The 12,544-nt window shown below is 54.3% G+C and overlaps 1 protein-coding gene across 1 annotated transcript; it reads right to left on the reverse strand.

The window, feature by feature from the left end:
* Positions 1-4,682: 4,682 nt before the first annotated feature.
* BHLHE22 (basic helix-loop-helix family member e22) lies at positions 4,683-10,008 on the reverse strand. The gene has a single exon (XM_083827474.1). The coding sequence runs from the start codon at positions 7,057-7,059 to the stop codon at positions 6,109-6,111; it is 951 nt and encodes a 316-aa protein (XP_083683600.1). The 5' UTR covers positions 7,060-10,008; the 3' UTR covers positions 4,683-6,108.
* Positions 10,009-12,544: the final 2,536 nt, after the last annotated feature.

Raw genomic sequence — 12,544 nt, forward strand, 5'->3', positions numbered from 1 at the left:
TCTGTGAGGATTGTTGAAGATACGTTGTAGAGAAGATAGACCTGCAGCATTTTTCTGTATTTGATAAATGTGCTTGTAACTTTGTGATTGCATTACCTCTATATTATTTTAAAAGTTAATGACATTTGTAAAGAAAAAGTGGCATTGTTTGAGGTTTCTTGAAGGGCACCCTTCCGAGTGAGCTTTCCTTCACAGTCTGAAAGGGAGCTTTGTGGAGGAGTAACAATAGCTTCAAATACTGTATTTTATCCAATATTTGTTTTTACACTAGGTACTTTTTGATGTTACTTATATTGCATTGTATTTTAAAATTGTGACATCAGTTTATGCAAGACATATGCTTAATTCATATGAAAAAGGCTATTTTAACTGTCAGACCATAGAAAGTGAGGTATTTTTCTGCCCATTACCTAAACGTGCCTGTGTGTCATGGCCAGTCATGTCATGATAGACACAGCGTATCAGAAAACTGATCTAGTTATAAAAACACCATTTAAAACTACACCTGTGAAGGTGTGGTGATCTTTAAGTTAAATTCTGTGTTTATAAATGCTAATAAGTATGAAGAAATTGTTGCTGCATGCAAATAAGCTTATAAAAGAAATCTAAAATACCCATTTCATCTGAAAGCAAAGAATTAAAATGTAGTGGGATCTTTACCCTCATGTAAAGCAGCACTGTGTCTGTGTAGCCCTTGCTATGCAGCAGGCTTCCCTGGGATCTCAAGTATGGGGTTGCGTGAATACCTCATTTCTAATTGCAGAAATACGCCTGTCTCCAAAACTACTTACACCAAAATAAAGAGTCAAAAGAAGTCTAAGCTTCAGCTGTTCCTGCTCGGAGCATTGCAGGACGTTTAGTTAAACTGATTTCGACGCGGATGTATGTGCTGCTTTGTATTTTTCCCCCAAAAAAAACCAGCACCTCTGAGCACAGCAAAGTTGAACACAAGTCTGGGGTCTGGCTACGGCGGCTGCAAACGGCAGCGAGTAAACGCCCCGCGATGACTTTCGCCGCTGGACTCCCGCAGCAGCTCGTCCTTCCAGCTACCCCTCTCCTCCAAAGTCGCCAGGCTCCCGCAGGCAGCGAGCCTTTCCCTCGCCTTGCGAGCCAGCGACTCGTCCGGCTCCTCGCCGTCTCTTCCAGCCGCCCCCCGAGGAGGAAGGACGTCTCCCCGGCGGCGCCTTCCCGAGCCGGCGGCGGGGGGACCTCGGCTGAGCATCGCTGCAGGTGGGAAGCCGGGGGGGCTCCTCCTCGGAGCAAGCCCCAAAGCCCTGAGGAAGGGGGTGAGGGGACAGGACCCCCAGAACCCCCAGCCGGGGGTTAGGTGAGTTTGGAGGGCTTCAGCCGGTGGAGAGAGGGGGTTTACTCCGGAAAGGCGATTGTTTGCCCCTAAATCCTCAGTTAGAGGGATTCCAAACTAGTATTAGAGGGGCAATCTGTTCTGCAACTTCTCGGAAGAAATAATTGTTGATTTAGATAAGCGCTGATCCCTTCAGCGTTTGATGAAGACGTTAATTTATGGCTGTCTAGCAGTTTATGGCCGTCATTAGATTTTCAGCTTTGTCTCTGTTCGAAATGCATCTTTCTCTTTATTTTCATCCGAGACAATTATGGAAGCAAACGGTTATGTTTGATCTAAAACGCATCATTTTCCTATAGCATTTCAAATTATTCACAGCTCATAGTTCTTACACGCGCATATATGAATTTAAAAACACAGCACTGAAGTGCTTGAAACAGCCCATAAATTCGCTTCGTGTTTTATTACACGTCTCGGAACCGGCTTGAGAGGACAAGGGCGACTCGGGGCTCGGGGTGGGGGAGAGGGATTTAACCCTTCCTGAGCCCGGGGAGGGAGCAAACCCCGCAGGGTGGGGGCTCGGTGGCACGGAGCTGCCGGGGCACCTCGGGGACAGGGGCCGGCTGCTGGCCCTTCCCACGGCTGGGACACCCCGGGGGGGGCCGGAGCGCCACTTGCCCGAAGTTTTGTCCCGCCCGACGGCAAGCTCCGTCTCCCCTCGGCCTGTTGGCACCCAAGTGACGAAGGATGCTGGAGGGAGCCGCGGAGTCCCGGCTCCTTTATTTTACGCCCCCCCCCAGCCCCTCCGACATCCCCCCTCCGCCACCAAAACCCGAGTGTTAATTGCTGTAAAGTTTCCGAGCACGTGGATAATTTACTTTGACTGCTGCATGTTAATTAAAAGCAAACTTATTTATGTTTCTGATGTTTATATTACGCGATTTAATTACGTTTAGAGGCAGCGTCGCGCTTTTTTTTCCCCCCTTCTACCCTAAATCACATTTTCATTAAAGGTTTTAATAAGAAAACTCACTTGACCACTATTCATTATCTAGTCCCCTCCATGCACACAAGTTCACTTACCCATTCATTTATTCACTTACTCATTCCAGCAGATCCGCTGCAACTGCTGCTAGCAGGGATGTGAACACTCATAATTATTTGTCAAAGTCTGGAAAGTGTATTATCCCTTCTTCTAGTGGTAATTAGTTACCATAGCATCTAATACGTAAATGTGCCCAGAGCACACCATTAACAGTTAAGCGGAGGATTCAATTTAACACATGATTATATCTTTCATAAGTCATTACATTAGGAAAGCCAATGTCACTCATGCTGGGACGATTTCAGGCTCGGGGCCGGGGGAAGGGAGCGGGTCCGAGGGGGCGTTTGGAGCAGGGCCGGGGCTGCCGCAGGTGGGGAAGTCTCCCTTCCGAGGGGGGACACGTCCGTCTGAGGCTTAGTGATGGATCGGGGGAGAAGAGGGGCGGGGGAGCCTCTCTCCTCCCCCTGCCCGGCGGGACCTGCCCCGGGACTGGCCCCGCGCCCGCTCCTCGCTCCCCAGGGGCGACGGCAGCGAGGTGCCGGCAGTGGCAGCGCCCCCAGCCCGCACAGAGCCCCCCGCCCGCTCCCAGGAAAGCCAGGAGGAGGTAAAGCGAGAGCTTTAAAGTGGCAGCCGGGACGGCAGGGAGTGCAGAGCGAGTGCGGGGCGCTTCCCTCCTCCCCGAGCATCCTTCGCACGGGAGGCACCGGGAGAGAGACACCCCGGAGACATCGCCCAGAAGAAGAGGGAGCAACGAGGTTAAGCCAGACAGAGCCAGGAGGAAGGGGGCGACCCCAGCAGCCCCCCCGGGAGCCCCCCAAGCCCGGTGCCGGCATCTGCAAGAGTTTCAGCGAGGGCTGGCCCCCGGCTCGCCTCCCCCGGTGTCAGCCCTGTCCCGTGGGCAGCCGAGAGCCGGAGCCTTCGAGGGGACGGCTCCGGGAAGGCTGCTCGGAAAGGAGAGGTATTAAGCAGTAAATCTTGCAGCAAATGCGTCCTGCGATGTTAAATGCACGAACACACACACACACACGCACCCGCACACACAGAGGCACGCACCACGCCAAGCTGGTGGCGGTGGTTAATTCCTAATCAGAATGATGGACAGCAGAGACAGAACAATACAAACTAATGGCTGTGTTGCTGATCACTTTACCCCTTGATTAAAGACACCCAATTATGGCGCAGAACAGTGTCGTAATTATGTTCCTTAATCACATCCAGGAGGTTTAATTGCCTTAACGATGTGTTTCATTAAATGAATTTAGGTATTATAGTCGACAGTTTTCATACACAGTTGTTTTCAAATTAACATAATATTAGACATCGTCATGGAAATTGTTTTAATAATCATAATTAGACGCACCCAGCCTTTGTCTAGTAAATGCTGAGAGACGCTTCTCCTTGCGCCTGGGGGCTGATCTGCCCACCCTCTCTGGGCTGCCTTCCCACAGCTCCGTGGCACTTTACAGTTATGTTTCCTGAAAAGTTACAGGTTCTGATTAATCTTTTTTGATGGCAAGTGGAGCGGAAAATATTTATCCCCTTCCCCCGCGTGCGGGGCTGCCGATGGGAGCGGAGGCACCGCGGACACCGGGCGCCGGCCGGGAGGGAAGGAAGGGGGGGCCCGACGGGGAGGCGGCTCTGCCGGCCCCAAAATTTGGGGGGAGGGACAAGGCGGAGGTGGAAAGGGGTAGGGGGACGGCTCACCTCGGGATATCAGGGGGGACTGAGGCGCTGTCACCCACCGACCCCCCTGTAGGGGCCCGGTGAGGGAGAAGAGGGAGTTCCTCGGCCCCGTCCCGGGGGCTGGGAGAGGGGAGGGGGGTGCTGGGGGGGCAAGGCAAAGGAAAGGAGCACCACCCCCCCCCCCTTAAATCTGGAGGTGTATCCTTAACAGAGCACAGCATAATACAAGCGTTTGTTCAAAATATTTTAATAAAGATTCTTTCCGACATAGATACACATACAAACGATCGTACATTGCTGTCATAATCTGATTGACCTATTTAATATATATCACTCTTTACACATCCGTGACCTGCCAACAGATCCATCATGGCTCCTATTTTGCCATCCAACCTGACAGTCCGAATTTGTATTATCTGCAAGTAGTGGAAAATAGCAGGACTCGTTTTGGAATTAAAAAACCGAACCAAAGCAAACAAAAATCTTGATTTACAAATGGCAGAGAGACAGCCACCCAGCCATGCAAACTCAAACTGAAGGCTCACTTTGGGTAAATAGCTACTTCTTGCTCTTCATCTCTCATTTTTCTTCCAAAAAAAGAGAAAAGAAAAAAAAGAAAAAAAAAACCACCCCACCCTCCCACCCCACCCCCCAGAAAAAGAAAAGGTAAGAATTCCACGCGTTCTGTAAATCAGCCTAAAGTATTTTAAAGTATTTCAACTTAAATAATCATCCACAGTCAGAATAATTTACATCCACGTTAAAAGCGGTTTAAATTATACCTCTGAAAACCACCCAGCGCCTGGGAAAACATGGGCTTGGCAAATGTTCTTGTAGCAGCTATTGCTCTGATGCCATGTAAAAGTAAATAGCTATTACCTGTTATAATGCAAAGGACACCCTCTCAAAAATCAGTTGGTTGAGCAATTAAGAATACACCTTTCCTGTAATTTTTGGACTGAAGCAATTTATTAAAGCTCAATTGAAATACAGGGATGATGCAACTTAAAATCCAGATGACCTTTCATAAACCTAAGCAGCTCGGATACATCAACATTTCTGGCTATACGGAGTTGGCAAATAAACGTTTTAAAACACTTGGCACACAGTTTAAGTTAATCCATAAACAGAATTTTAGAAGCATTTTAAAGTAACTGCACAGAAGACCCGTGACCTTAACACATGAGAAATACTGTTGGCGTGGGAGGGTCAGTTAAAGAATAACAAATAAATATCATGTCTTGTTTATACATCATTGCGAAGTGGAAAGAAACAAGGTGCACGTAAATATTTCTTTGAAAAATGCGATACTTTCGGCCACACGGAGGAGGGGTTCGGATCGGTTATTTTTTTGCCGTTTTTTTTTTTCTTTTAACTCTCTCGATTATTTTTTTTTAAATCACTCTCACCAAAACTTTGCGCATTTTCACAGGATCAAAGTTTAGAGACGATAAAAAATACAAAGTCTTCCATAGCAGTGGTCCAGTCTCTTTGTTTCTGCGAGTCGCTTAAATAATAAGTTTACATTTCAAGTTTGTTCGTTTCCTGGCTCAGAATAATCATAATACTGCTAATAATAATTAAAAAAAAAAAAAATCTATGCTCGAGTGCCCTCTCTGATTTGTCCCATCCATCCACCTCCGCTGCCGGCTCCTGCCCCGGGACCGGCCCCGGGACCTCGGCGCCCCGGGCGGGCGGAGGGGCGGCGGGGCCGGGGTCCCGGGGGATGGGGGGGAGGGGGGGGGGTCTCTCCATCCCTCTCCACGGCTCCAGCCCTCCCGGCCTGCCGCCTCTCAGCCTCTCCTTTGTGCGGGTCGCACCTCCAGGGAAACCCCCCCGGCACCCCCGAGGCTGAAGCCCCCTCCCCGCCGCCCCTCCGCCCGCCCCGGCCCCTCGCCCCCTCCCCGCAGGGGCCCGTCGCCGTCCCCGAAAAGCCGCCGGCCCGGGGGGCAGGCGGGGGGGCCCTGGCGGCTCGCAGTCCCTCCGCCGCCCCCTCGCCCCCCGGCCCGGCCGCAGCCCCCCGGTTGCCGCCGCTGCCCGGCTACCGGAGGCGGGGAGGCGGCGGCGGCGGCGCGGCTTAAGGCTTCTCCGTGCACTGTTTGCAGAGGCTGGAGGAGACGCTGTTGAAAATGGCACATTTCTCCGGGCAGGAGGTGGCGGGGGGCAGCCCGGCGCTGAAGGGGTAGCCGGCCGCCTGCTCGTAGGCGCCGAGGGCGGGGTGCAGCGCGGCCGCCGCCGCCGCCGCCGCCGCGGCGGAGCTGGGCAGGGAGGCGGCGGAGATGGCCTGGCCCTGGTTGAGATAAGCCACGAGGCGCCGCATCTCCTCCAGGGCCTGCGCCTGCATGAGGATGTAGTTCTTGGCCAGGAGCAGCGTGGCGATCTTGGACAGCTTCCGCACCGAGGGGCTGTGCGCGTAGGGGATGACGGCCCGCAGCTCGTCCAGCGCGTCGTTCAGGTCGTGCATCCGCCGCCGCTCCCGCGCGTTGATGTTGAGGCGCAGCGCCTTCTGCTCCTTGGACTTCTTGCTGCCGCCGTGCCCGTGGCTGTTGGAGCAGCCCCCCTCGGCCGCCTTCGGCCCCGCGCCGCCGCCGCCGCCGCCGCCGCTGCCCCCGCCGCCGCCGACCGCCGGCGAGGCGTCGCGGGGGTCCCCGCCGGGGCCGCGCAGCAGCAGCTCGCAGCGGCCGTCGCTGTCGTCGTCGGGGCTCTGCTCGCCGCCGCTGCTCTCGGCCACCGAGCTGCGGCCGGCGCTCTCGCCGTACTTGACGCACGCGGAGCCCGGCGGCAGCCCCAGCGGGTCCCCCCCGCCGCCGCCTCCACCGCCGCCGCCTCCTCCTCCTCCGCCGGGCTGCAGCAGCGCCTCGGGCTCGGCCGCCTCGTAGCAGGCGAGCGGCGAGGGCTGGCGGTCGCGGGGGTGCGACAGGTCGAGCCCCGGGGGCGAGCGGAAGGCGGACTCCATGCGCTTGGCCGAGGCGGCCAGGCTCTTGTGGAAGAGGTCCTCTTCGGCGGGCAGCCCCAGCGCCCGCTCCATCGGCGCCGCCGCCGCCGCCCCCCTCAGCTCCCGGCCCGCTCCTCCAAGGCTCCTCCGCGCCGCGGCGGGCGGCGAGCGGGCGTCCTGCTGCCGCTGCCGGGCTCCCGGCTCCCGCCGGGGCTGCGCCCTGCCCGGCGCCGCCGCCGCCGCTGCTGCCGCCGCCGCCGCTCCGGCTTCGTCCCCGGCTTCGTCCCCGGCTCCGGCTTCGTCCCCGGCTCCGGCTCGCCCTCAGCAGGCGCCGCGCTGGGGCATTGTGCGCTGCCAGCGGAGCCGCTTCCACCGTTTATCTTGCTTGGATTCACCTTCAAGAGATTTCCGGAGCCATCAACCAGCAGCCGCCGCAGACGGGGGAGTCTTTTACATCATTATCTCTGAGAGTAGGTTATTATGAAGAAGACTCGCCTGTTGGGACAGAGCTTTCTACCCAATCAGGTTAACGTTTTAATTAATAGGATTAAAACGGTAACAAACAATCCCAGGCGCTATCTGGCCCTGAGTCTGAATAGTTTCATTTCCCAGGTCTGAAGACAGGCAGCAGCTAGAGCTTTATAAGAGGCGCCTGCTCCATTATTCTCCCTGCCATCTGTATACACAGCTTAACGCATATGTTTGCAAGACGTTGTGTCCTGTTAGTAACCCAACAACTGCCTTTAGCTTGACATGTGTGGCGACTTTCACTCATCAATGAGCACACTAAAAGCCCTACTTAGATCGAAGGATGTTCTTTGCCTCCTTCAGCAAATTACAGCCCTGCACTGCAGAAAAAAAAGCCCGCTTGAACACTTCCCCTCCCGAGTGCTGCCAGCAGACTTCTGCTAACTTAGCCGCCGAGTCAGGAGTGACACCCTCTCCCCCCACCCCAGCCCACCCACCCCTGCATTTACATTCACTTCTAGCCCCCTCCCACCCCTTCCCCTCTTCTCGAAAAGGATCGCCTGGGAAAAATACTTAAAAAAAAAAAAAAAAGAAGGATTTAAAGTCCCCGGACCAACCCGAGCCGAGGTGCCCGCTCCTGCCCACCGCCAGCGTCCACCTTGCTTCCGTGGGAGGCGAATGGTCCCCAGCCCTCTTCTCCCCCCCACCCCCCCCCCAGCAAATGGAGACCAAACTGTAAGGAGGTTCCCCTCCTCCTCCCCTCAGCCGCTTTCGAGTAGCAGATTGCCGCTTTAGACTGATTATCCCCCGTGTCCCTATAAAAATATAAAGCCCCATCCGTTACCTTGAAAATGAACCGAGCTGGGGGGGAAGGGAGGGGTGAGAAAGGGCAAAACCGGCGCAACTTTCTGGTGCCGTGGACCAGCTCTTGGCAGCACCCTCCATCCCTCCATCCATCCTTCCATCCATCCATCCCTCCATCCATCCATCCATCCCTCCATCCCTCCCCGGGGCACCCCGCTCCTCTCCCCCCCGGGGCTGCGGGTGCCGGGGCGAGGGGCGGCCCCGGTCCGGTTCCCCTCGGGTCCCCGGGGCTCCGGCTCCCCGGGGCTGTGCCGAGCCGCCCGGCTCTCCCCTCCGAAGCGGCAGCCCAAAGGGCTTGGCGTGAATTTTGTCCCGCTGCTCCTCCACCGCCAGACGCCAGCAGCTCCCTCCCCGCTTCATTGTCAGCGCTCTGAAAGCACCTAGCATCTCGCGGCGGGGTTTTCAGCCTCCTGACATCAGTAAAAACAATATTTCCCAACACTTGCGGCAAATCATTCTTATGTGGCAGAATCACTGAAGGCTATGAAATTTGGGGTTTCTCCGGTTTCATTAAAAACCTTTTAATTGTGTCTTTCAGAGTTGGCCCCAGGTGTTGGACTCTTTTCATTACATTTTGCTCTAATGTGATGAAATTCTAATTCTCTCCTTACCATATGGTTAAATTTCCCCACTGAGAATTAGTTGAAAAAGGAGAAATAATCTATTAATCTCTGTAATAGATTCACAAATGAGGTTTGCCACAGAACCTGTTTTTGAATGGTAATATCAGAACAGTTGGGTGCCTTGTTTCGGGAAAGAAAGGACCAGGCGACAACAGCAAACGTTTGAATTTTCACCTGGAAAGAATGAAAAGAAGCCAAGCTGCGGATTTCAAAGTAATTGACTGAGATTTCATCCAGCAAGGACACGATCACAATACGGCCCTCCGTCACCTCGTGCCTCGGGATCCGACACGAACACACAAGCCGAGCCCTGCGAAGAGGGGCTGTGTCCCCCCCTCCCCAGCCCCCCAGCCCCCTTTGGCTGCCGCACTTGTCCCTGGTCGCCGTCCAAGCGCCTCGCTCCCCTCCCCCTTTCCGGGGGATGCCACACCGTTAACCTCCATCATTATTAATCCGAAGGCATTTTACCTTTATTGTTTGCCAATTAGCGACTTCATTTTTCCCTTGGATCATAAACAAAGGGCTTTATAACCGCAATAGTGGTTTTTTATATTATTATTATTATTATTTTATTTTATTTTTTAAAGCTGTTTAACATCCAACTTGCGAAACTCCTGTGGTCACTTGAGGATGACGGATAGCCCTATTCTGATCTGATGCTTAGGGGGAAGGTTCTCGCAGCTTATTCCTTCGGAGACAGAGGTCTCCAGCTCCATCCCTCCCTCACTAATGCTGCCCCCCTCCCTCCTTTTGCCTTAAACTTTGGGGACCTCGAGTGCTCCCCCTCCGCAAGCACCGAGGGGGCCGCGCCGTCGGGGCGGGGGGACAGGGGCGGCACAGCCACCTCTCGGGGGGCCCGGCCGCCTCCCTTTGTCCTCGGTTGTGTTCACCCATATTTGCCCTCTTCTCCTGCAATTTTCCCCCCTCTTCGTCTCTAAGCTCATCCTTGTCCACCCATCGGCTGTGCGCGGATCTCTGCCCGGCCGCTCGCCTGCCTCGCTCTTTCTTTTATTTCTCTCCAGCCTTTCTTCTCCCCCTCTTTCTGAATCTGCCCCCTGCTCTTGAAACTTTGCTGCACCCCGGTCATCTAGCATGTGCCCCGCCGTGCTTTAATATCCCAACTTTCTGGCAAACTTTAGCTTTGGGGGGGGGGGGGGGGGGGAAGAGGAGACAAAAAGGGAGCCCCGCCGGCTGCGATCTGCCTCTCCCCGCTCCCCCGGGCACCCTCCCGCGAGAAGTGGCTGTTTTGTAGTCTCCGGGAACTTTAGTTTGGAAGCAGGCAGAAGAATTTATAGAAGCTTTAAATGCGGGGCTTATAAAAATACCGAGGAACGGTCTTTGAGGTTTATGCACTCGTAAACTTTTGCTGATTGCTTCTGGGAAGTTGTCAGGCATTTAACACCGCGTTTATCTTACAGCGCAATGAAAACACATCTGCCCGGCGTCTCGTTACCTGCTTTAATTGTACCGCAGCCCCCTGAGCTCCGCTTCGGGCGTTATTTGGGGAAAGGAGCAGCCCGCAGCCCTCAGCAAAGGCGGCCGGAGGGGAGCCGCAGGCAGCTGTAAACTTGAACTTGGCCCCTGTACCGGGAGACCCCGGCGCGGGGAAGGCCGGAGGGTCCCGGGGCAGGGCTGAGGGCGGGCAGCACATCGGCTGCTCTTTTTCCACTGCTCTTTTTCCAAGCTCCACTCGAGAGTCATTTTGTTTTGCTGCTCCCCACCCGGGAGAGAAGTTAAAACTCCTTTCCCTCTCTCCCAGGGCTGGGCTTGCCGCGTGCTGAAAAGCCTCCCGGGATAAGGACACTTTGCGTAAGGGCTCCCGGGACCTGAATGTGGATTTTATCCCGACGGCTCCTTCCTGCATCCTCTCCTGCCCCCGGCACGCCGAGCCCCCTGCAGCAGGGCACAGCCGAGCCGACGGTCGGGGAGAGCTTGCCCTCGCCGCGGCTGCCTGCGTGTTTTCTTCACCCGTTGGCAAACTTTGGTTAAGTTCAGGGTGGAGAGGAGAAAGGTTAAAATAGAAAAATAAAGCCACCTCCATTGCATCCTCTCCTAGTACAAACCTCCCCAGAGGAATCTCTCCCCGGTGAATTCCCAGGTTGGGAAGTTTTTATTATTATTGTTATTTTCTTCTATTTTTATTTATTCCCAGGGACCACGCAGCCCACAGGAGGAGAAGGGGGCGAAGCTCTCAGTACAAACCGGCCTCCGGTGTCCCATCTTTGGGACTACGGCGCGGGGGGCCCGGCAGAGAAATTTGGGTGGCGAGGGGCTGCGAAATGCTGCTCAGAGGACAGCATCCTCCCCTCCCGTGTCCCTTGGGGGACGAGGGAAAAGTCTGCGGGGCTGCAGGGGCACCGGTGGCACCTGGGGGTCCCCGGCGAGACCTCCAGCCTCCACCCGACCCCTTCCCGCACGGAGCGGGGCTGCGGGCCGCCAGCCCCCGGCCCCGTCCCCGGCCCCCGCCGTGGCTCTCCCGATCCAAAATCCACAGCACCATCTCCTGGGAAGCGGGAGAAGTGCACTGAGCTCCTGCACGGCTCGTCTCGGGCCGGGAATGAAGGGGCTGGAGACGCCGAAAGTGACCTGGAAATGTAGAGGTGGGGGAAGCCGGCCGAAAATGCACGCAGGAAGCACGGGGAAGGGAATGGTCATGCCTCTGGTCTACTTTTGAAGCTGAAGCCGAGGGGCTAAGGGATGAGCTTGGGTAAGAGTCAAGAGGCTCTCAAGAGTTTTTATTAATGCATTCACATAGTCACACTTCGGGAAGTATATGCACTTAAAATGGACTTTGGCTGGAAGAGCCCGATGGCATTCCAGGGTCAGGGACAGCTCAGGGTGCACGAGCACTGAAGCGTTACCTGAGGTTTAAGGAGAACGATTAGAAGGTCCCACGATTCAGTGTGCTTTGCTTTGGTTTTGGGAACTTTGAGACTCTGGCCATTCCCAATCTTTTATTTTTTTTCCTTTTTCTTTCTTTCTTTCTTTCTTTCTTTCTTTCTTTCTTTCTTTCTTTCTTTCTTTCTTTCTTTCTTTCTTTCTTTCTTTCTTTCTTTCTTTCTTTCTTTCTTTCCCTCTCTCTCTCTCTCTCTCTCTCTCTTTCTCTCTTTCTTTCTTCTTTCTCTCTTTCTCTCTCTTCTTTCTTTCTCTTTCCTTCCTTCCTTCCTTCCTTCCTTCCTTCCTTCCTTCCTTCCTTCCTTCCTTCCTTCCTTCCTGTCTCACTTTCCCTCCCCACCCTCTTTTTCTCTTTCCTTTCTTTCCTTTCTCCAGACAACCACCTCTAAGCCATTCCCTTCCTAGTTCCTATGGCTCCCCACGGATGTGCACATCCACTTTGGCCAAAGCAGGGTTACCTGCTCTGCTTAGTAAACAATTCCCTGGACCGAAAGAGCTACCTACAATGCTTATTTATCTCCTTCAGCCTGAATTATTCCTGACATAGCTCCATCTAATCACTCCACTCTTGTTTCTAGCTCTCAGAGCAAGTCCTTATTCTCTCTGTCCCTTTGAAACACCCACAAGAAATGTCTGGATGGATCTCAGCAGGAACAGAGGCCAGAGTACATGAGTACTACAGAGTACAACTGGCCATGTACAGTTAGTATTTACTCTCTGTCTATCTT

This window comes from Anser anser (genome assembly GCF_964211835.1).
Source record: "Anser anser genome assembly, chromosome: 2".
Classification (NCBI taxonomy): domain Eukaryota; kingdom Metazoa; phylum Chordata; class Aves; order Anseriformes; family Anatidae; genus Anser; species Anser anser.

Bases quoted from the DNA above. Each gene is read 5' to 3' on its own strand.
- BHLHE22 (XM_083827474.1), bottom strand. From the start codon at position 7,059: ATGGAGCGGGCGCTGGGGCTGCCCGCCGAAGAGGACCTCTTCCACAAG.